General features: G+C 54.8%; 6 protein-coding genes across 6 annotated transcripts; 3 read left to right on the top strand and 3 right to left on the bottom strand.

Annotated features, from left to right (window-relative positions):
* Window positions 1-99: 99 nt before the first annotated feature.
* EV422DRAFT_267552 (uncharacterized protein) lies at window positions 100-5,474 on the bottom strand. Its single transcript, XM_053065844.1, has 6 exons — window positions 4,686-5,474; window positions 4,569-4,617; window positions 3,919-4,497; window positions 3,722-3,853; window positions 1,768-3,649; window positions 100-1,709 (listed from the first exon to the last, which is right to left on the bottom strand). Exons 1-6 carry the CDS (start codon window positions 5,381-5,383, stop codon window positions 346-348), a joined length of 4,704 nt encoding a protein of 1,567 aa, XP_052921934.1. The 5' UTR covers window positions 5,384-5,474; the 3' UTR covers window positions 100-345.
* A 65-nt stretch (window positions 5,475-5,539) lies between these two features.
* On the top strand, window positions 5,540-7,516 carry EV422DRAFT_267447 (HAD-like protein). Its single transcript, XM_053065843.1, has 7 exons — window positions 5,540-5,798; window positions 6,052-6,209; window positions 6,312-6,425; window positions 6,499-6,745; window positions 6,826-6,866; window positions 6,941-7,075; window positions 7,226-7,516. Exons 1-7 carry the CDS (start codon window positions 5,671-5,673, stop codon window positions 7,360-7,362), a joined length of 960 nt encoding a protein of 319 aa, XP_052921933.1. The 5' UTR covers window positions 5,540-5,670; the 3' UTR covers window positions 7,363-7,516.
* Window positions 7,517-8,062: 546 nt separating this feature from the next.
* On the bottom strand, window positions 8,063-9,799 carry EV422DRAFT_543731 (uncharacterized protein). The gene is made up of 9 exons (XM_053071343.1): window positions 9,614-9,799; window positions 9,475-9,505; window positions 9,315-9,370; window positions 9,183-9,241; window positions 9,058-9,077; window positions 8,887-8,933; window positions 8,755-8,824; window positions 8,619-8,671; window positions 8,063-8,542 (listed from the first exon to the last, which is right to left on the bottom strand). Exons 1-9 carry the CDS (start codon window positions 9,690-9,692, stop codon window positions 8,316-8,318), a joined length of 642 nt encoding a protein of 213 aa, XP_052921932.1. The 5' UTR covers window positions 9,693-9,799; the 3' UTR covers window positions 8,063-8,315.
* On the top strand, window positions 9,800-12,675 carry EV422DRAFT_543729 (WD40-repeat-containing domain protein; the record flags this gene model as incomplete). Its single annotated transcript, XM_053071342.1, has 5 exons — window positions 9,800-10,187; window positions 10,669-11,282; window positions 11,349-11,823; window positions 11,904-12,213; window positions 12,291-12,675. 5 exons carry the CDS (start codon window positions 9,800-9,802, stop codon window positions 12,301-12,303), a joined length of 1,800 nt encoding a protein of 599 aa, XP_052921931.1. The 3' UTR covers window positions 12,304-12,675.
* Window positions 12,525-13,751, bottom strand: EV422DRAFT_607056 (uncharacterized protein). The gene has a single exon (XM_053073809.1). It carries the CDS (start codon window positions 13,684-13,686, stop codon window positions 12,796-12,798), a length of 891 nt encoding a protein of 296 aa, XP_052921930.1. The 5' UTR covers window positions 13,687-13,751; the 3' UTR covers window positions 12,525-12,795.
* A 225-nt stretch (window positions 13,752-13,976) lies between these two features.
* EV422DRAFT_581091 (uncharacterized protein) lies at window positions 13,977-16,441 on the top strand (the record flags this gene model as incomplete). Its single annotated transcript, XM_053073361.1, has 5 exons — window positions 13,977-14,008; window positions 14,907-15,234; window positions 15,301-15,404; window positions 15,520-16,063; window positions 16,171-16,441. The coding sequence occupies 5 exons, from the start codon at window positions 13,977-13,979 to the stop codon at window positions 16,303-16,305; spliced, it is 1,143 nt and encodes a 380-aa protein (XP_052921929.1). The 3' UTR covers window positions 16,306-16,441.
* Window positions 16,442-23,283: the final 6,842 nt, after the last annotated feature.

Raw genomic sequence — 23,283 nt, 5'->3', positions numbered from 1 at the left:
GAGATTGAACCCCCGGCTCGGCGGCGAAGGGGTCGCGCTGTCGAATTTTAACACTTGCCGTCACAGTCGATTTCGAAGACCCGTTGATGAGATACGGAATGAAAGACTGGAAAGATGCGAAAAATCGTAGGTGTTGTAGCCACCCATATCCGATGGTCTTCAAGGATCATATGTCTCCACGGGCCGAGAACGGGTTGGCATTTCACCAACACTCACAATACACTTATATACAACCAGTTCCAGAAAACCAGAATCCAAAAAAGCACAAAAATCAAAAATGTGTCTATCGTCTCGTTCCAAAACTCTTTTCCGAAATCCCCCCTCAATGTATCTCTCCCATTCGCCTCACCCCCCATTCTGCGACCCCCCCGCCGCACTCCCCGCGCTCGACCCACTCCCACTACCCTTTCCCCTCCCGCCCCACGAAGTCCACCAATGTCTCCCCAACGTGCCCTTTTTTCCCTTCCCTCCCTCAGCCAGCGGCTGGTCAGGTAACGACACAGTCCTCGCGGCGTTTTTCCTGTCGGCGAGGTTTGTGAGGTCAAGGGGTGAGGAGGGGAATGGTGCCGGGGTGGATTGCTGGATGGGCGGCGCGGAGGCGATGGCGGAGGGGGGGTCGGAGCTTGTGTTGCTGTTGTTGCGGCGGGCGGTTGGTGATGTTATGACGTTGGTGGGGTGCACTGTCTCGTTGGTGGTGGAGGTGTGGGCGGCGCCATCGGGGCTGACGACTTCTACCGGGTGGTAGTTGGGGTTGTCGGGGCTTTTAGCGGGTTTATCCTCGAAGTAGACAAACTGCAGCGAGGAGAGCCTTTTCTTCTTGTTCTTGCGTGGTTTATGCACCTCCTGCGTCGCGGTCCCGCCGCGGACTGAACTCGGCGCCGATGGTGAGATGGTCAGCGGCGGAATACCAGGCACGTGATTCCCATCCTCCTCCGATATCGTCCCCGTAGCCGTACTGGGCGCCGTATTGCCCACACTACCATCCCGTTCCAATGGCATCGACACCGGCGGCGGCGTCCCCGTCCCCCCCGTGCGGTCCACCAACGACCCCACACTCGCCGAAAACGACGGCGCCTTCCTATGCTTCCCTCCCCTCCTCCTCGGCGGCGTCTCCGCAGCCCCCACCTCGCTAACCACCGACCCGCCCAGACTGCCGCCCAACCCCGGCTCAGACGAACTCAACCCACTCTCACTCGCGCTCCGCATCGGCAACGCCGGCACGTCCTCCGACGACGACGCGTCAAGCATCGTCTGCGTCAACGGGTTGGCTTTCCTGAACGATGATTTCAGCATGTGCGCCCACGAGCCTGCGCGCTTGACGTCTGCGCCGGTGGTTGTCGTGCCTGGAGAGTCTTCGGATATCACCGAGGACTGTTCGGAGGGGGTTAGGTCGACTGATTGGGTGTGTTTGCGGACCGAGGCGCGGGGGGAGGCTGTGTAGCGGCGGCGCATTGTGCCGGTGCCGGGGGTTTTGCTGTCGTTGGGGGTTGGTGAGAGTGGGGCGGATGTGGTGGTGGTATCAGAATCGTGGGAGTACGCTTTGAGTGCGAGGGCGAGGAGGTTGTTTTCGTGCGAGTAGTGGAGGAGACAGAACTGCATGCGGATCGCTTCGGCTTCGGTGAGCCAGGTGTTTTTGTCGTAGGCGGAGATGGCTTGGAAGGAGTGGGTTTCTTGGTGGAGGTGCACTATGCGAAAGATGTTTTTCATCCCTAACATCAAATGTCAGATCACAAGTTACACATAGTTATGAGAACGCCAACACCGTACCATCGGCATCAGGTTTATCCAGAAACACCGCAGCCTCCAACGGGATCGGCGGCCTGAACAGCAGATACGAGTCCGCGGCCTTCTTCGACCGGATGATCATCAACAGATCCGTGAAGAACAAGACGGAGACTTCCACCGTCCCGTTGGTGTTCTTTTTCAGGTACGTGAACGTTTTCTCGGTGATGAGTTCCCGTCTTCCGTTTGCTACTTTGAATCGCTGAATACATGGGAGGATAGCCCCCAAAAACCGTCGGTCAGTATAAAGTGTGGGGTGGGGCCGACAGGCAGGTGATGTGATGCCACCCACCTCAACAACCCCATTGAAATCCAACGAGTCCTCAATAACATGAATCCTCCAATCCGCCTCCCATTTCCTCACACTCTCATTGATCCCCGCCACCTTCTCCTCAATCCCATTGATCAACTCATTCACAACCTCATGCTCCAACGTCGCCTTTGGTAAATTCGACAACAGCCGTTTAAAAAGGATCGGGTACCGGGTCACGCGGTGCATCGGTTTGACTAGCAGGTCCGCGAGGGAGAGTTTGTTGAGTTTTGGGTTGGATTCGCATTGGGTGAGGATTTTGAGGAACGTCGGGTCTTCTTTGAGGCGCGCGAGGGTGCGGCGCGCGTTGTGTTGGTTGCGGCAGTAGACTTCATAGGCCGCGAGGGAGTCGACGTGGCGTGAGAACAATGATATGATATCGGTTAACATGTCTTTGGTCATGATATCCGGCATCATGACCTGCAGTGCGTTCGCGATACTCTGGTGGGTGTCAGCAAGTTCCTTGAGGTTAGCAAAGATGTTGGCTTCGGATTCGTGGGTGAGGACGGTGGCGACGGAGAGGGGGCGGAAGAAGAGGGCGACGATGTTGTGGAGGTCGGCGGTGTAGTTGATTTCGGTTTCGGCGATTTCGAGCAGGACTTCGCGTTCTTTGCGTTGGCGGATTGCGTCTTCGCGGGTGAGCGCAGCTGGTTTAGCGTTGGGAGAGGTGGTGCCGCCGGTTGGGTCGGCGCTGTCAAAGTTGACCGTGAGCCGGAAGGGCGTGTCGATGAGGTTGAGTCCGAGACGGAAGGGGTGGTCTTCGTGTCGGAGGGGAACTTCCTCCGCGTCTGCCGTTTTGTACGATAGGCGATAATCCTCGGCGTTACCCGAGAACATGAATTTCTGCAGGGCCATGGTGATCAGCTGCTTGATGGTCGTGTCGGTGGTGACGTAGAAAGTTTTTGTGGATTCCGCTTTACGTGCGGAATCCATCGTCACGATCTTCACCACCTCCCCATCAGCCGAAATGTTCTGCAACACGGTGGTCGAAGCGCTCCCCATCCGTCGATGCCCGCCCAACGTCGCGTCCCCAACCTCATCCCTTGGGGCCGCCGAGATATTCGCAGCCGCCGCAGCCGCCGCAGACAACGCCGCCAACTGCAACCGACATTTCTGCAACTCATGCTTCAACGCCTCCAGCTTCCGATCCGACCGCTCCATCTGCGAATCCACCTCCACCGGCATCGGTTTCTTTGAACTTTTCCCCAACTCCCCCTTCGCTCTCCTCAAATTATTCAATCCGTCTCTAATCTTACTCTCAATATCAATCTCCCTTTGTATCGCCTGCATCTTCTCCGTCGACCGCGCCATCTTTTCCGAGAGGACTTCAGACTGGTCTTCGACGTCGAGGGCGGTGCTGGGTTTCACGCAGGAGACGTGGGTTTCTTTGCGGCACTGTTTGTGGCACATGTACCCGCAGGACTCGCAGCGGTAGGTGGAGATGGGCGCGTCGAGGGGGTTGAAGCAGTATTCGCAGTAGAGTTGGTCGGTGCCGGAGTATTGAACGAAGGTGTGGGCGAGGTCGTTTGAGGCGAAGACGACTGGGTTTAGTTGATTCTGGGAGCGGTCAGTGCTGAGTCACTCCTGTATCGGCATACGGCAAGGTGGCAGAATGACTAGTAGACTCACCGTGGACGTCCGCTTCCAATCCTTCATAACATTTGCCGTCATCTCGTCCGGACTATCAGGGGTGAGTGGTCTGCGTGGATCGTTCATCGAAGAGGCACTTCTCGATCTGGATGTGGTAGCTTTTCCGGATTCCTGTGTATTCGAGAGATCATCAGCACACGCATTCAGGACAAAATGCCCAATTCAAAATCCCCCACCTTCTGCGAAGACTTCCGGTGCAAAGAGGCGCCCGCGCCCCTCGCCCGAAACCTCTCACAGTCCACCCCCATCACCTCCAACGTCGTCATCAGCTTCTCCCACACCTCCCCGCTCTCATACGTGAACGGAGGCATGTCCGTGATCCGCTCCGCCGCCCTGTTGTACTGTATTGTCGTCAGGTGGCGGGTGCCTCTCAAATCGTTGCGCATTGCTTGAAAGAACGCCGTCTCGATGAAGGGTTGACCTGCTGTCGGACTCGCTGGCGCGGCGTCTTTATCTGAGGACGGTAATTGTGGGCTATCTGAAATGGGTGCCCCGTCGTGGATGTCGTGCAGCCAGTTCAAGACAACAAACGCCATGTCGTCAAAAAGGATCGGGGTGGGACTTTCTAGGGTGAGTTTGATCTTGTCGATCACGTTCCGTGCCAATTGGTAGTGTTCGGGTATTTGTCGCAGAATGTACATTGGCGATGTTCTCGACAGGTATGTATTGTAGATGCGGTATGCTTGGCTCTTCCGTGCGGAGCTGTACAGGTATGGAAAGTCGACACGAAAGTTCTGAGCGTCCATTCGAAAGTACTATCCGGAAAATGGACGACCCAACGTTTCAGTTTGTTAACCTGTACTCGGAAAAGGCCGGCGCGTCTTACATAGAGATTCTCCAGATTTCGCCACAGAAGAAACATCAGGAAGTAGCACCTATGGTGTATGCAAACGTTAGCATATCACTTCACTGTGAAACTTGACGCACCCAAACGATGGCTTACCGCGTAATAGGATGATTCCATAACCCCGAAAACCCACGAGAGCTGATGTCTTTCAGGAATCCATCTTTATCCTTCAAGAGGGATGTATCTACCTTGGGAGTCGGCCGTGGATTTCCCGTCGATGTGCTGGAAGGGGCCACTGTTGCGGTCGCCAAAGGTATTTGTATCGTACCGTCTATTGTGGATTGCTTCCGGAGGTGCCTTGTCAGGTTTGATAGAGTGAGCAAGTTGCTCATGGACTGGAAGGAGTATGATGACCGCGAGCGAAGCACCGGAGGCCGAGCTGCAGCTGCCGGTGCCGCGGCTACGGACTGGGAAGTTATTGAGGCGGATTCGGTTTGTTGTGGCGAGGTGGTAGATGTAGTCTGCAGTATTTCTATGGAGCTGGCACCCAGTATTGCCGAGGTGAGGTCTGTGGTGCTCATCGGCATTGGAGCGTCATTTTGCCCGACATCTTTGACCGACTGGGCTCTTCTAAGGCTGGCCAGGTTTTGCCCCAAGTCCCGAGGAGTCATTGGAGACGCCAGGTTATCGAACGAGTTGCTGTATTTGGAAGCGGCTTTGAGGCCAAAATGACCTGAGGTAGGACGCCATTTCGACGGGGCGCCGGCGGCCTTGTTGTTTTTGTTTGAGGCGAGACTATCTGTGGAGAGCGACTCGTGCAGCTCGTGCTGGCTCAGGGCCTCGTCGATATCCATGTTTTCACGACGAGGTACGGGGAGGGCGTCTATGTATGAAGTATGTGGGGGTGGTGGTGGTGGGGGTGCGTTATGGATGTTTTGTGTTAGCGGGGGGGCGCCGATGGCCGAGCGGAAGCAAGCTGCGAGCGCTGACTCACGCGTGTGATGGGCGTTGGGCTTTGGGAATAGAGCGAGGAGACCGCAGAGAGCGACGACATCTCGCCCAGCAAGCTACGTCTGCGGCAGACACTTCCGCCGAACCCTCCCTCTCTTCCCCTCTCCCCCCCCACCTGCTGTGTAGGACGATGAAGGCACCACGCTTCAAGGCCGTCTTCTTCGACATGGGCGGTGTCTGCGTCCACAGCCCGCTCGAGGGGATACGCACCTTCGAGCGTCAGAACGGAATTCCAGAAAACTACCTGAACGTCGCAATGTATGTACTGTACTCTCGGAGGTAGGGGGGACCCTATCCCCGCTCAATTTCATTCCTGCTGCCTTACCCCACGTGGTGTGTTTGCTGTCATGTATCTTCCTGTGTGTCTCCGTGCTTCCATGCGAGAGGTGGGACCCGCCAATTTGATTTTGCGTAGTGCGTTCCCACGTGCACTCCACTCTCCCATCCCAGCTCTTCTTCGGTGTGTTTACACTAACCGGAATGCTCAATTCTCCTCCGTACGTTTTGGTAGCTCAGTTCAGGGCGAGCATGGAGCGTTTCAGAAGCTGGAGCGTGGGGAATTGAAACTGTCAGAATTCTATCCCGAGTTCGGGAGGCAATGCTCCGACCACGCGACGAACGCAAAGGCATATGTAGAGTATCTCGTCAAGAAGGGCGGAGAACGAATATGTATGTTTTGTTCAACTTACTTCACGCCGGATGTGGGCCGTTTCCACCGCGATCTCGTCGTTCCTGTTTGCGATCGGTTTACTCACGCTTCTATTTTTGCAGCAGAGGATCAAATACCACAGATCACAGTCGATGGCAAAGAGCTGTTCACTTTCATGATGGAAGAGGCACAGAAACCTGACTTGCTGGTCCTCAACGCCGTCCGCAAACTCAAAGGTGATCCATAGGACATTGAGAAGGTGTTGATGCACCGGGCAGAATCGTTAACCCGGATGTTTTGCGATTTCAGAAAGCAAGCGCTTCAAGATCGCTGCGCTGACCAACAACTTCCAAAGTGAAGAAACGCCGACCGCCGACCCCGATTCAGCAGGACAGGCGTTCGGAAGACCACCCGCGGAGCTTGTAGCGCTGTTTGATGAGTACATCGAGTCGAGCCTTGTCGGTATGCGCAAACCAGATCCGGAGATCTTTCGCTACGCGTGTGATCGCATGGGAGTGCAGCCGAGTGAGGCTATCATGTTGGATGATATCGGCCCGTAGGTGTCATGAGTGGAGTTTGCGCGAGTTCGGAAGGCGTCTAGATCTGCAATGCTAAAACGCCTCGCCGACATTGCAGAAACCTCAAGGCAGCCAAGGATGTCGGGATGACACCCATCCGTATGTTTGATCGCACCACGCAAAACTGTGCGCTCTCATGTTTTCGAAGCGTTAACCCATTCCTCATCCCACAGGAGTCTATGTCGGTAGATCCAAAGAAGCGATCGAAGAGCTAGAAAAGTTAGTCGGCATGAGTCTATTAGAAAGCCGGGAACCTTCAAATAGCAGACAGCTCCGTGACAGGCAGAAGACCGTTGTAGAATCTTCACGTAAATACAAACTCTGAACTGTTTCAATCCCTTTTGTAGCTGCAAAAAAGCGTATTGAATATCATTTCTTCTTTCCCATTCTCTCGTTATCCGATCACCTCGATCTTGTTTCATGGATTCCCACTGTTTATGAAAATTCGAATGTTCCAGCACCACACGCCCGCCCATCCACTCGCAGCACATCGATTCAGCGCAATTCTTGCACGCACACTCGACCACCAACTGCTCGATACGATCGAAGTCGGCGTGGAGCGAGGCCTGCCGATGGAGTTTGTCGATGGACCTAAAAGTGCTCCTGGGCATCGGCCGTTGATTCCTTTTGCGGGGGATGCGTGGGATGGGTCTGACGAGCTCCGGACTATGAAATCGATCCCGTTGGATACGTACCGCGGTACAGCAACACTGGAGGGCATCGAGCACGTGCTCTCGCTCACCCGCCGTCGACTCGAAAACGGTGAAATTGCGCACGTACACTATTCAGCTGAAGAAGAGCGGGACCCCAAATTACCCAGGGTGGAGTTCACCGAGATGCGGCCGGCGGCGGATTGGGTGGTTAGGAGACATCGCGGTGCGGACGGGGAGACTTGGAAGGCTGCTAGGAAGGTTCCGAAGGAACTGATGGTAATGATCATACTTGTTCTTCGGGTCATGTATCTCGGCAACCCCCTTCCTAGGATTGATTAATTTTTAGCAATCAAAGACAAAAAACATCGAACGCAACGCGCTCGGTGATGCACAAGCAGGATCTGGGCAAGCTGCAGACGAGGAAGACGAAGGGGTTGAAGAGGGGGGCTGATGAGGAGGAGGATGATGGGGAGGAGGAGGAGGGGGAGGCGCCGGCGCTCGTCAAGAAAGTTAGGGTTGACTGACGGGGTTGTGAGGGAGGCGTGGGCCTTGGTTTGGCACCACATACAGGAGGCTAGGGTAGGCCGCGAGACAGCACACATCGATAGTCATCACTCGAAAGCAACGCACTGTATTTACAGTATATTTATCAAAAGTTCCATTTTCATCGCACACGAACCTATGCACTAAAAGAGATTTCTACAAGCTATTTTGCTGTATGCTGGTGTAATGTGAAGGTCGGGGTTGGAAGGCCCCAAAGTGAGCCCATTGTGAAGCATGACGAATGTGGGAATGCCAAACAAAACGGAAAAACGGGCGGCCTCAAAAACCTTCTGCGCACACTTTGGCCCCAACCCCCACCATATCTTGGTTCTTTGAAAGCGGGTTGCATGTCTCACGGATACGCCGGCGGTTGCTCCCCCTCTCCAACTCTTCCCTCCGCGCCACCCGCGCCACCCGCAGTCCCAGGATGTGCTCCCTCGGCCCCCCTCTCAGAAAACGCCGGCGGCAACGGGACCGGAAACACAGGCGCCGCGTTACTCGCCGATGCTGATCCAGACGGTGCCGCGTTGGCGACGGGCGTGTACATGGGCAGGGATTCTTCGTGGGGGAGTGTGTCGCCTGCGGATGACGTAGAGTCAGAGATACGACCATACGGATGAATGTGAATGTGGGGATAGTGCGGAGAGGGACGAACCAGTGAGCCGCGAACGTAGCTGCATAAACATGCTCGAGAACTCGAATCCGCCCCTACAAAACCATCAAAATCCCGGATATCAGTCCCGTCCGTTCCAAAAGCTGCATTCGAATCCCCGGAACAGTGATCCCCCTACCCCTCCTTGAACGAGAATTTTGCCCGCCCGGGGAGTGTTAGCCCGCCGTTGGGGATTGGTTGGACGGTTGCTGCATTGAAAAACAGAATCAGATCAGCGTTTCCGCTAATGAAACTGACGGACAATTCTCACCTTCGTAGTAGTTGGATTGTAGCCAGGGTTGTTGGAATTTGCCTTCCCTGGGGGACGAGAGGATAGATGCGTTGGTTTCCGACCTTCCATCGCCCACGTACATCCCCACTGATAACCGTCGTTCCGCCGCGTGGTCCCCTATGCGACGGCCAACGAAAGGTTGATGCTCACTTCAGACAATCCAGTGGGACCTACAAACGCCGCAATACGAAGAAAGTAAGCCCAATGCCGCAGCCAAACCGCACAGATGAAGGCATCCCCTGCACCCGCTCCCCCTTTCCCCCTACACCACTCACATTCAAATTCTGGAAGAAATCCATCTGCGGCACCGAGACATATATCACGCGTCGATTTGCTGTGTTCATATCAAAACCTCTTCAGACAACCATACATCCGGAATGGTGTGATGCATATCTCGAGCCACTTACTGAGGAACAGTGTCCCTTTTTGCGAGTAGAAGTTGTTGCCCTGGCCGGGGTAGCCGCTATGGGAGGGGAAGTGCCAAGGAATGTGTAAATTAACCGTCTCACTTTGGACATCACCGGCGGGTATGGGGTGCAACACAGGGGTGGGACTGAAGAGACATACTTTCCACTCTCATACTCGAGCATCACACCCCCTACATCACAGAAATAGTATTGGGACAGGATTGAGGTAGTGGAAATGAACGGTCAGAGGCGCGGAAGCCAAGATGACTCCCACGACTTCATGGGAGAAGTGTGCGTACCTTGGTTGAGGAAGAGTTTCTCGCCCGCGACGAGGACGGGGGTTCCGTCTGGGGAAAATATGGCTCCGTTGAGGGACATATTTTGTTGTGTTTTGGGAACAGTTGGGCTTGCGGGCTGTTTGGTGGGGGGGGTTTGGAAGGGTGGGAAATGCGGACGGTTGAGCAAGTTGTGCAGATCGGCGTGTCATGCCAAGTTGCCAACACAGAAGACACAGACAGGCCAACAACAGAGACAAAACTAGGACTCCCTTTTTCGACCCAAATCCTCCCACATTCCAACTCCCTCCCAACTCCCATACCAAGAACGATACCCCACCCAAAATGGACCTCTTCGGCCAATACGGCTCCGACGACGAGCCCTCCTACGCCCCCGTCATCCCCGCCAAAAAGCAAAAGATCAACACAGCCCCCGAAGTATCCACCCAGGACCTCCAAACTTTCAACTACATTCCCGAAATCACCACAAAGGAGATTGCCCATAATGTGCCGTATAAGGATCTGGTGAGGCCGAGTCAGGGGCCCGAGAATCCGTTTGCGACGCAGGCCACTGCGCCTAATCGGAATGTCCTTACTGGTATGTTTCGTGACGGTGGCGAGAGACTGTGAATGCAGCGAGCGAAGCGAGGCGCAGGGCTGCTTGAGGTTGGGCGAGCGATAGCGAGGGTTTGCGGGCGGAGCCCGGCTGATTGCATCGTAGGCGCAAGGTCGCTTGGAGCACCCGAGCGTCAGCGAGCGGATGGAATCGCGCAAGGCAGCCTTGGACGAGCGAAGGGAGGCGCAGGGATCTTTGAGGCAGGCGAGCCCTAGGCGAGCCTTGGTTTGCTCTGGGAGCCCGCGGCGTAGCGAGGGCGACCAGCGCAATACTCCCCTAACCACGGCTCTCAGCGAGCCTCAACGAGCGTCAGATTTTTTGCGAGCGTAGCGAGCTTCGCACACCGCAGTCCAATCTCCTTGTCGCGCGGGAAGCGAGCAGGTTATGCTTCAACCATCGTCAAAATATCCGATCAAACAGTCATACTCATCGTTATATCTCCTTCATCCCACTTAAATCGCAGGCTACGTGGAAGAATATGCGATATCGAGCTACAACTTCGACTCGATGTCCCGAACCTTCGACAACCTCGGCTACGCAGTCGACCCCAACAGCAACGGCGAGGTGTTTGTTGGCGACCTTGCGAAAGCTACCGCAACAGGCGGTGCAACGATTTACGAGACAGGCAACAAGGTGAAGGCTGCAGAAAAGCGGAAACGGAAGGCAGCGGGTGATCCGGCATCTATCGACGGATACGCGGGTCCGTGGGCGGGATACGAGGGGGAACATGTGCATGTTGAGGCTGGGGTGGGACCGACGGACGAGGAGATCGCGGCTGCTGAGGCTGCAAGCACGCAGGAAAACGTGAAAAAGCCGAAAACCGCAGACGAGGAGGTTGGGAACGAAAGGAGTATCTTCCATGGCAAGGACGAGAGGGATTATTTGGGCCGAACGTATATGCATGTGCCTACGGATTTGGACGTGGATCTGTCTGCGGAGCCCGGGATCAAGGACTGCTTCTTGCCAAAGACGCTGATTCACACGTGGACCGGACATACGAAAGGTGTCAATGCGATACGGCTGTTTCCGAATAGCGCTCATTTGTTTTTGAGTGCGGGGATGGACAACAAAGTGAAGGTGAGGGCTGGAAGGCTTTGACGCTCCATATGATTTGCTTGGATTTCTCACATCTTTAACAAACAGCTTTGGGACGTCTATCACGACCGCCGCTGCCTCCGCACCTTCATGGGCCACTCCAAAGGCGTGCGCGACATCACATTCAACAACGACGGCACGCGCTTCCTCTCCGCCTCCTACGACAAATACATTAAGCTCTGGGACACCGAAACCGGCGCCTGCATCTCCTCCTACACCACCAAGCGGATACCCTACTGCGTGCGCTTCAACCCAGACGCCGACAAGCAGCACCTCTTCCTCACCGGGTGCGCCGACAAGAAGATCTACCAGTTTGATGCGAACTCGGGCGAGGTCGTGCAGGAGTATGATCAGCATCTCGGCGCGGTGAATACGATCACGTTTGTGGATGATAATAGACGGTTTGTGACCACGAGTGATGATAAGACGCTCAGGGCGTGGGAGTTTGATATCCCCGTGGTTATCAAGTATGTGGCGGAGCCGAGTATGCATTCGATGCCCGCTGTTACGTTGCATCCAACAAGTAAGTTTGCTGCCCTGCCTATTCCCTCTTCCCACTCCCACTCGTCACGCAACTCAACTGACACCTTCCCCACCGCCCAGAAAAATGGCTAGCCTGCCAATCCCTCGACAACCAAATAGTAATCTACTCCGCCCGTGACCGGTTCCGCCTCAACCGCAAAAAAACGTTCCGCGGCCATCTCGTCGCCGGTTACGCATGCCAACCGTCCTTCTCGCCCGACTCGCGGTTCGTGACGAGCGGGGACAGTGAGGGAAGAGTGTGGTTCTGGGACTGGAAGACGTGTAAAGTGCTGAAGAAGTTTAAGGCGCATGATAAGGTTGTGATTGGGACCGAGTGGCATCCGCATGAGACTAGTAAGTTGTTTACTTGTAGTTGGGATGGGACTATCAAGTGAGTATGAGTGGGTGGATTTGTGTGTCGATTTTGGGTCTGCGCCTGGCGGTTCCACTGACTTTTGTTACGTCCAGGTTTTGGGACTAGAAGCCTAAAAGAGACACACCACCGGGCCAGCAGGCAGGAAATGATACGCTGAAGGAGCAGGCGAAACCAAACCCCATGAATCGAACACAACGTCCCTCTCGTCGCCATCAATTCACCGCATCGTGTACCCGTCCCGTTCGCCCGCTCGCACACCCGACGGTTGAGGCTGGGGCCTTTTTAGGTCATTAGTAGGATGCGATGATGTTTGGGTTGCACCTGTAGATATGCATCTCGTCAAGCGCGTTGAGGGATCTCATCAGATGAGGTCTGTAGGGTGTAGTAGAGAGCATCCCTCTCCAGTTTGCTCGCTCATGTACGCTGGGCTTCGTTGCTTGTGGTCTTTGTACATATGGTAAATTATCAAAACAAATGTGTATTCCCGGTCTATGATAGGTGCGTAGTGTGAGAATAAAGATATTCTAGGGCCTAGAAGCGTGCTCAAATGGACAGGGCAGGAGAAAGGGAGAAACCCTCCACTCCTATTACACGCCCTCACTGCCTCTTCTTCTCAACCTTCGTCTCCTTCACGGCAACAACCCTCGCCGCCGTCGACTCCACGACCACAACCCTCTCCCCACCCCTCACAAGGCCCCCAACCTTCCCCACAACCCACCTCCCCACCACATACCCCCCATGCCCCACCACACACCCCGCCACCACCACCAAACTCCCGACAATCCACACAACCCACCACGGCGCGAACCACATCGCCACACTTATTCCGTACCCCACAACCGCCGGCACCACCGCAACCCTCCAATCCACATGCCCCGGTCTGTCCAACCTAAACTTCTCCCTCCACCCGGTGGCCTCCCACACCTCCCCGACGACATCCCGGTCCCCGAAACTCTCCCTCGTCACCTTCACAAAGTGCTCGAGCTGCTCGCGGACGTACGCCACGACCTCGTCGGCGGTATACCCAAACTGCAGCGTGGAAATAACGGTCTGGATGGTATGGTCCACCGTCTGCGGCCAATTGGTTAACGTGAGCGTGATGGTCGCTTCGTCGGTGGACGGGTCGGAATGGACATGTGTCGTGGATGAGCCGGCGGGCAGGGGGATCCCGAAGGCGGAAAAGAGGTCGTGGATCCCGCGCAGGGTGACGGTGAGGTAGAGGGATTCGTCGTCGTTTTGGCCGCCGGTGAAGGGCGGTTTTTGGGAGGAGGAATCATCGTGGGGGGGTGGGATTATGATGCCGGAGGAGGGAGGGGCGGCGTGGGCGTGGGATAAGGGGGTGAGGAGGAGGAAGAGCAGGAGGGTGGCGGATAAGGCGGGTAGGAGGAGGCGGAGGGAGCGCATTGTCGGGGCGTTGTTGACGGATTGGGGGGTGGGGTTTGCAGCGCTGTTCGCACTCTGAAAGCAAGCGCTGAGCAGCCACCGCATTGTCGCTTGTTACGGCCGCTGACCTGGCCGGAAATAAATCCCGTAATTAAACTCTGGCATGGCACGTGGCTCCACGTAGTGATTCAATGCCGTGCGCGCTCTCTTGTCGGTGTCTGCCTTCCCTTATGGTGTGGCCCGGCTCGCCCCCTAGCCATACCTTCCATATCATGCCCCCTAGCCATACCTTCCATATCATGCCCCCTAGCCATACCTTCCATATCATGCGCTCAAGCAGTCCCTGCTACACGCTGCATGTCTTTTGATAAGGCGGCAATGACGTCGTCTTCAACATGGCCTCCAAAGATGATGTCGTCTTAAACGCGTAAGCAGTGGACTCTGAGGGCCCTTCTGGTCTGGCCCGGCCCGCCCCCTAGCCATACCTTCCATATCATATGTCTTTTGATAGGAGGCAATGATGTCGTCTTCAACATGCCCTCCAAAGATGATGTCGTCTTGACAACTTATGGAAACGTGGGGCGAGATAGGTGCCAAAACGCGTTGTGTAAGCAGTGGACCCTGAGGGCCCTTCTGGTTTGGCCCGGCTCGCCCCCCTACCCATACCTTCCATATCATGCTCTCAAGGATTCCCTGCTTGCGCTGCATGTCTTTTGATAGGAATCATTGATGTCGTCTTCAAGATGGCCTGCAGACGGCCTCCAAAACGCGTCTCCACCCTGCTTACACTACGCGTTCTGGAGTCGGATTCCCGACCCTTTCCCACCCAATCTCGCCCACGTTTCCACCCAGCTCGCAGTTTCTCTTGGCAGGCCCGTCGCGGGCCGTGGTGGCCCGGCTCTGCCACGTTTTCAGGACGCAACCAAAAACTCGCAACTTTTGCTCGCCCGAGGTCTATAAAAGAAGGGCCTGCGACGGCTTCCCTCGTTCACTTTTTCTTCACCAAACCTCGCCTCGCCTTCAACTTCCCTCCTTCGCCTTCAACGCTTCGCCTATCCGGTCTCGCCTTCCTCGTCACGCCTCGGTCGTCTTTCAAGTTCCCTGCTTCGCCTTCAACGCGTCTACTATCCGGTCAAGTCCCTTCGTCGTCTCATCCATCCTTTCCCAACGCTTCAACTATCCGGTCAAGTCCCTTCGTCGTGTCATCCATCCTTTCCCAACGCTTCGTCTATCCGGTCAAGTCCCTTCGTCGTCTCATCCATCCTTTCCCAACGCTTCGTCTATCCGGTCAAGTCCCTTCGTCGTCTCATCCATCCTTTCTCAAGTACCCACCACCATCCTTCCCCATCTCTTCACAAGGTCACACCGTCGGGGGTACAAGCGACGTTAAAAACACCACGACTCCCGCTCATCGCCAGCGGTCGTGAGCTCGCCAACTCGGCTTCGGCTCCCGTTTCCGGCAACGGTCGTGAGCTCGCCACTCGACTTCGACTCGGCCGGCAACTTGACTTCGGCTCCCGTTTATCGCCAGCGGTCGTGAGCTCGCCACTCGACTTCGACTCGGCCGGCAACTCGACTTCGGCTCCCGTTTCTTTCGCCAGCGGTCGTGAGCTCGACAATTCCGCCTACGGCTCCCGCTTACCGGCAGCGGTCGTGAGCTCGCCATTCGCCTCCGAATAGAACTACATTGCGGTTGATTCCTTCGGGATATGTAGGCAGCGCTTCGGCGTGCACCGTATCAAGGTCCCCATCGGCTCCCGTTTCTCGGCAACGGTCGTGAGCTCGCCAATTCCGCCTACGGCTCCCGCTTACCGACAGCGGTCGTGAGCTCGCCAACTCGACTTCGACTCGGCTCCCGTGTTTCCGCCACCGGTCGTGAGCTCGCCATTCGCCTCCGAATAGAACTACATTGGCGGTTGATTCCTTCGGGATATGTAGGCAGCGCTTCGGCGTGCACCCCATCAAGATCGGTTCGTTCCGCCTACGGTCGTCGCCAATTCCACCTACGGTCGTCGCCAATTCCGCCTACGGTCGTCGCCAATTCCACCTACGGTCGTCGCCAATTCCACCTACGGTCGTCGCCAATTCCGCCTACGGTCGCCAATTTCGCCTACGGTCGTCGCCAATTCCACCTACGGTCGTCGCCAATTCCGCCTACGCTCGCCTTTCGCCTTCGGAGACAGGAGAACTACATCGAACCCTGATTCCCCCAGCCGGGATATGTAGGCAGCGGCTCCGGCCGTGCGGGTGTCACTTCACGTCGCCAATTCCACCTACGGTCGTCGCCACTTCCGCCTACGGTCGCCAATTCCGCCTACGGTCCGCCAATTTCGCCTACGGTCGTCGCCACTTCCGCCTACAGTCGCCAATTCCGCCTACGGTCCGCCAATTCCGCCTACGGTCGTCGCCACTTCCGCCTACGGTCGCCAATTCCGCCTACGGTCGTCGCCACTTCCGCCTACGGTCGCCAATTCCGCCTACGGTCCGCCAATTCCGCCTATCGTCGCCATTCCCCCTACGCTCGGCCTTTCACCTTCGGGGAAAGAAGAACTACATTGAACCCTGATTCCCCCTAGCGGGGATATGTAGGCAGCGGCTTCGGCCGTTCGGGTGTCACTTCACTTCGCCAATTTCGCCTACGGTCCGCCAATTCCGCCTATCGTCGCCATTCCCCCTACGGTCGCCTTTCGCCTTCGGAGACAGGAGAACTACATCGACCCCTGATTCCCCCAGCCGGGATATGTAGGCAGCGGCGCCTTCGGCCGTGCGGGTGTCACTTCACAGGTAAATATTTCTTTGTGGTCTCGTGTTTCTTCACTCTTTACTTGTACAATATAATATTCAATAAACTATCTCAACCATACAAACTTTGCTCTGATTCTACTGTCTGATGTGTTTTGTTCTCTTGATTCCCCCGTCCAAACTTCTTCCTACGCATTGAACATCTGATTCTGTTTCTTGATTTACTTGTACTCCACTATAATATTCAATATACCATCTCAAAACATACAAACGTCGCTATGAGTTACTGTCCGATCTGTTCTGCGCGCTTAATGTCTTGGTTAAAACTTCCTTTCTAACGCCTTCGTCCCAACTCCTTTCAGCGATCTTTGGTTGTATGACTTCCGCGTGCTCTCATTACGACGTTACGGTCAAGCCCGCCTGTGCATGCGACTTAGTGGATGGTTGTGACGAAGGGCTCCATCCCGGACCTATAGCGCTGGGATCAAATGCAGGAACGAAGAAGGACCCATTTCTACATTCATTAAGGGCAAGTCTCGACCCACGCTTGGCCCGAAAGCAAAAACGAAATGGCGGGAGTTCAGCATGCACCGAGACTCTAAGGATGGCATTGGTGCGGGCAATGCCTACACTGAACATAGTCCACGATCTTGTCCCTGTTCATGTGCGGGACGCGGCGGTGGTTGAGAAGCATGATGGTTGCTTAAAAAGCATCCCGGTGCGCACATCTGGCATTGACGATTGCCGCTTGCACTCACCGAATGAAGAGCCTAGTTCCACAGCTTTGAATTGGAATTAGCGGAATCGATGCTTGCGGAGGTCAGGCGGATGGTGCGACCAGTGACCTTGTTCCTCTGTCCGACACTATAGCATGTCCTTTGCTGAAAGAGCGGCGTATATCCATGTGTCTCCAAGACGATGCAGTTTACTACAGCCACCCGCAACGGGCGTGTGCGATTCGCTTCGCCTACTTAGCACACTTAGAATGCTGGCAGTCAGTGTAGATCACCGGCACATCACAGCTGGATGCTCCCTCTCAAAAATTCTTGCGGTTGACGATACACACCCATGATGGAACTCCACTTCCTGTTCAGGCCATCGCAATCAGAAAACAGTTAGGGGGCTATGATAAGGGCTATGAGTACCACCTGGCTCCCCGTCTTCGAATTTCGGCCGTTCGACTTTTCCGCTAAAGTGAGTGGTCAGCGAGCGGAAAGAGTGGTGTCGACGCCGCTTTTGCCGAGCGTCAGCAATGACGGGAAATGTGGAGCATCAGCAAGCTTAGCTTGAATCAATCTGCGAAAGGTAGCGAACGATTCTTTTTTCGTTCAATCCAACCCATCATTATTGTTGCGAGCGTGAGCGAGCAATGTATAGTTGATCTGCGGTCCACCGCCGTTCATCGCTTAGATCATCCAATACCATTCATCGCTTCGACCATCCACCGACCATGCCATTGCTTAATTCCGTCGCTCATCGCATCGCAAACTTGTTGCTCCGTGGGTCGTTTTTCGCTGGTCGGTACAAGCTTCCAGCGTGCGGCGCCACCGACGCCGACCTGTTATTGACAACGACGGCTCGCCATGTACATACGGTTTTTTTCCCCGTGTTTGTTTCGAGGTAACTGGCGGGAGATGTGCGATGCAACCCTGTCTCCGTGTGCTTTGAAAAGCAAAGTCCCTCGAGACAGTTCCATACAGTGGGAATACGCCGTGGTAGATGGATGTGGTCCAGGTCGAGCATCCAGCAAAATCCTGCCAAAGTGGCAACTTTTCGTCCATGAGCTGGCCATCTTTGTCAGTGGTTCCTCAGATCCACTCAGGGTTTGTTTCACACAAAGGCGCAACAACTGACCTGTTCTTGTCGCCAGTAAAGGAAAGGGATAGGGAGTTAGCAGCAGCGCTGAATGTCTTCGCCCACCTGACGTTACCCAGTGTGCGAAAATCAGTCAGCGCTCATCCTTACTTGCTGATGCCCATCCAGCCGCCTTGTACACTGTGTTGCAATATCTCCTCCTAGTGCAACATCAATAAGTCAGATACACACTCTTGTAAGCTGGTTTCGGGCATTGACAGAGCAGGACCGCCATTGGCAATGGTCAGATGCTCGGCGTTTTCGATGCGTCATTTAATCTTTGTGATTTTTGCTCCACTCGAAAGCAGTGCCTCTGCTCTTCTCCGCAACCAGGACTGGCTTAGTGAGCCGAGGATTGTGATTTGTTTCGCCATGGATATGGAAATGCGCTAACGCCGCTACAACATGTCTTATGCTTGCTGGCTATCCATGAAACTGTTAGCAAGAGATGCCACTCAGTCAAAGTATATAAGCCAAAGCAAGCGTAATGCGAGAACGAAAATGTGTTAACAAAGGTAACATGACGGCCAAAGGAAGCAGAAAGCAAACCAACGAAGTCGGGAGAAAGAAATAAATACACAGGACAAGTCGTCCTCCATGATTTAGGTGGAGGTGTGCACTGGCATTGTCCGGGCCGACCACCCACCCTCTGCCGTTTCTATATGAAAGTACGTGCCAAACATCTCGGGCATGTGGGGGCTGACATTCCCGAAGAAAGGAAGACGTCTCTATCTGACAACCAGCCACCGTCTAAACGGAGAGCGAAAGCGCGGATAGCCCTTCCAGAAAAATGCTAGGCTAGTTAACCGACATCCCATGCGGTATACTGTGACGCCCGCCCGCAACGAACCATCTTCCCCATGCGGTTTACTGTGATCGAGGAAGGAGGACGGTTCGGACAACTCTATAGATGAGGGACGGACCCATTCCTTCCGCCTACTCCTCACCAAAGCACAGAGGGTTGCATTGAAAAGCAGAGACTTGGCGATGCGCGCTCAGATGTAGGCGGCCGGTTCTCTGTGCTTGAAGATTGGGGGGCGAACGCGAGAGGATGGCCGCTAGCCGTTCAGACAGTGAGGAACGCGCAACTGTTGAAAAAGAGCGCAGTAAATTGAGGCTCCACGTAAGCACGCGTTGAGCCGACTCCGACTTCGAAAGAGCGGCGCAGAAGGGATACGCACCAGTTCGTCATGGGCCATTCTGACACGTTTTAGCCCGCCCCGTTGGGATAGAAGCTGGGTGTCTTCCTTCATTTGCCCTGAAGGGAGGTAATAACGCAAAGGAACAAAGAGCAAGCACGGAAAAGTCGCTCAACTCACCCAGAGGGATAGACTCGATACGATCTCGGCACGTTTTGTCAGATATACGGCAGCCCATCCAGGACGGCCCCCCAAAACTCGGCGAAAGCGTCTTTCAACGAATCTTTGCAGAAAGACCCGGTCGCTCTTGTTTATGTGAAGGGAGAGGATGCGCAACTGCCACGTCAACCGACAACGAACCCGTACATACATTGTGTCTGCTTACGCGACGCGCAACTCCGCCCTCTTATCTCCAAGATTTGCATGAATGGAAGACACACTCTGTTCTTTCACCCCTTCAACACGCCCGCTGCGAGCCACCAGGTACGCCTCCCCTCCAGCTGGTCGAAATCTGCACGGATTTCCTCCCCTCGTCCTCGCCTCGCCGACGTCTATAAAATAAGACCTCACCTCGCCGCCTCTCCTCCTGTTTTCTCACTCAACTCGCCAACGCACTGCTACATCAAGCATTGGCTACTTCACAAACATCACAAGATAGCACTACTCTCAACCGCTTCTTGTCTCAAGCAACCCACATCTACTTGCGTATCTGGCTCCCCCTTCCAGCACGCTCATCGGCCAAACCGCATGGCATTCGTCGGCACCTCATCAAGGCACCAAGTCTTCACAGCCATCCTTTGACGCTGCACTCGCCGTCACTAGTACAAGTCACTATTACTAGTCCAACTTATCATAATTCGACGCCACCATCCGTCGACGCCGATACCATTCTTCGTCAACACCACTCGTCTTCGACGCGACCAGCCTTCGATACCCATCATCCCTCGAAGCCAAACCTACTGTCGTCGGCGCCCCGACCTTCAAGCACTCCTACCCTCGATGCTACCATCTGTCGTCAATACCACTCGTCGGCGATGCTACTTCGAGCGCACCAACTCTGTCCGCCAATTGTGCACTCCTACGTATGTGACCATCTCCGTTTACGTGACCAAACTCAGCTGCCTGCATCAGACTCTTGACACTTTTCACTTTACTCCTAGAGCCACCCGACCGCCACTACCATTCGTCGACGCTCCTACTCATCATCGGTCCCAGACGCTTGGAAGCTACTTCCCCCCATGGTCTGGGGTGTCAGACCCCCAACACACTGGGCGATCAAGCGCATGGCCAAGGCGAAATAACCACCTGCAAGGAAAAGCGGGCGAGAAATACCCGGTGGAATGCTGTTATCCCGGAAGAAGACTCCGTTAACAACGGCCGGGGAAGGCCTTAAACCCGCAAGACCCTGCGATACCAACCGCATACTGAGGCGTCAGAATACTCTCGGGAGGCGAGGATAAATGTCCCCCCCCATGGTCTGGGTTGTGAGCACCCCCAACACACTGGGATATCAAGCGCATGGCACGGCGAAATAACCACCTGCAAGGAAAAGCGGGCAAGAAATACCCGGTGGAATGCTGTTATCCCGGAAGAAGACTCCGTTAACAACGGCCGGGGAAAGGCCTTAAACCCGCAAGACCCTGCGATAACAACCGCATACTGAGGCGTTAGAATACTCTCGGGAGGCGAGGATAAATGTCCCCCCCATGGTCTGGGTTGTCAGACCCCCAACACACTGGGCGATCAAGCTGGAGACCAACCAGTGCAAAAATCCGCATGTCAGCCAAGGCGTTATAACCTGTCACGATGTTGTGTGTGAGGTGAAAATCCGGCAAAAGATGCCGTAACAGCCGGCTGCCAACCTGGGATTGGACTGCCAACCGTTGGACAATGGGATCCCATACTGGACGGCCTTCTCGTGGCGGTTCCTGTCGTAGTACCTGGGCTTTGTGCCCGGGGAAACCAAAGGTCCAGTTTTCTTATACTTTCTTGTATCTAATGATATCGATTTGAATACAATACGACCTACTTCTTCACACTTCTTGCGATTCGTCGTTCTTCTCTCTCTTCTTCTCCGCTGTTCCTGCTCAACGCATCTCAGTTGCCCCAGATCCATCTGGCCAAATGCCGAACGGAATCGGGAAACGTCGCAATGTTTGACTGTTCTCCTCGCAAATGCCGGACGTATTGCAGTAAGCGAGACGGGAGCGCGCAACACACTGCTGGAGAGAATTGGTATGGCGGAAGCAGATTCGAGTTAAACTCACGGGAGCCGCACCCTGAAAACAGCTGGAAATCTCGTCGCATTCTGAAATGGTGAAAGGATCTCGCTTGAGACGTTGTACAATGGGTGGATCGGGATAGACAAAGAGCCGTAGAAGATTGCAGACCGAGGGAGGGAAACCGCGGAACCATACCTGAAAACAACCGCGAGAGGCTAACCTTCTTGGTCCGGCATCGGAGAGAAACAGGTGAAGAGAATCGGCGTCAGGCAGGATGCAAAATGCGGCGGCGCGACGAAAGGGAAAGAACTGCGGCAGACTGAGGATGGCCGAGATACAGCTTTACATTCCAAGTATTGAGGAAGTCGAAAACGATGACTCGTCACAAAGATGCTCTGAGCGTAGTGCATTCAATTTTGAACTTCGCACATCCCGAACGACATTGCTACGTTACATTACATTCTATCTAGCGCCCAAGCTCACACGGTAAGTTATGGATTCGGTCGGACATTTGCTAGAGTTCTGGATGTATACACATCGATGTGGACATTACACATTCGTATCAGAGCATCATCTGCGCCCTACATTGCCCCTCGAAGCTCGTCCTTTCTAATTCCCCGATGACCTATGGATGTTCGATATTCCAGCAGCTGTCAGGTTGCATCAATCGTTCTCCGGCCCGCAAACGGTAATCCCTACCCCCCGACCAAGGGCTTCATGAGGTTATCATATCGCGGGCGATGGAAGGGCTCGCCATCATGTTGTCACTCGCTTCTGAAATGGCGGAGTTTTCGCGATATGTGCTCGGCGGTCCGATCCCTGATGCTGGTCGGGAGCTGCTGATGACTTTGGGTCTGATGCACTCGATCGTCAAAGGCGACCTTGCGTCTACTCCGCAATCCCACCTACGCGTTGTCGATTGTTGGTGAACATAATATTTGAATCTCCAAGCAAAAGCTTGGGCGTCCTTGAAATGCGCATGATTGTGAGATGGAAGTCAGATCGGCCCCGCGGCAACCACTGCTCATTTGCTTGTGATAGTCTGGGCAGCGAGCTTGACCCACAAGTCGTCACATAGAGGGCAAGGGGTGCTGTAACCGTAGTCGAGTATCAGTACCACATAACCGCGGAGTTCTCCAGCGTTTTTGCGCTTACCCATTGCCATAATCGACCTCGGAGCTCTCGACCATATTGTGACGTTCTAAGGTTCCACTTCAGCTTGAGAGATCTGACAACCGATTCTGGAGTGGAAGGTCCCCGGGCACGCTTCCACTACCACCGCAATTCGTATTCCGGCTCGCTTGCTGCATGTTGTCATACTTGGTAGTAAGGAGCACGGTTGTACTTTCGCGAGCCACCGCTCTCGATATCCACGGTCATTCCTAGTCGCACACGACCAGCCGCAGATGGGCAAGGTGGTGGTGCCTCGGTCTCTTGGAGATTCCGGTCCCTGTCGCGTTTGATAACGACATTAATGGTAGCGTCGACGGGGATGGTGAAATCCGCAGGCACCATAGGCCTCCTCAGTAAGTCTCAGACCATGATAGGCGGTAGGGCCTAAAATAGGCGGTTAACCCCAGCTTCCACAGCCAACATACTTTCCTCTCCCGAATCAATCTGAGGAGGTTCCTGCTTGCTGTTCAAAGAACCGGATTAGGATGTCCGAATTTGAGACGTGGCGCAGTCCACGCGCCATGTTATGCCCTCAGGTTCGCCCCGACCATCTCGACCCCATTCCGGCACGC

The sequence above is a fragment of the Fimicolochytrium jonesii genome (genome assembly GCF_025526975.1).
Source record: "Fimicolochytrium jonesii strain JEL569 chromosome Unknown EV422scaffold_32, whole genome shotgun sequence".
NCBI lineage: Eukaryota > Fungi > Chytridiomycota > Chytridiomycetes > Spizellomycetales > Powellomycetaceae > Fimicolochytrium > Fimicolochytrium jonesii.
This window is presented reverse-complemented; position numbering and strand designations above follow the sequence as displayed.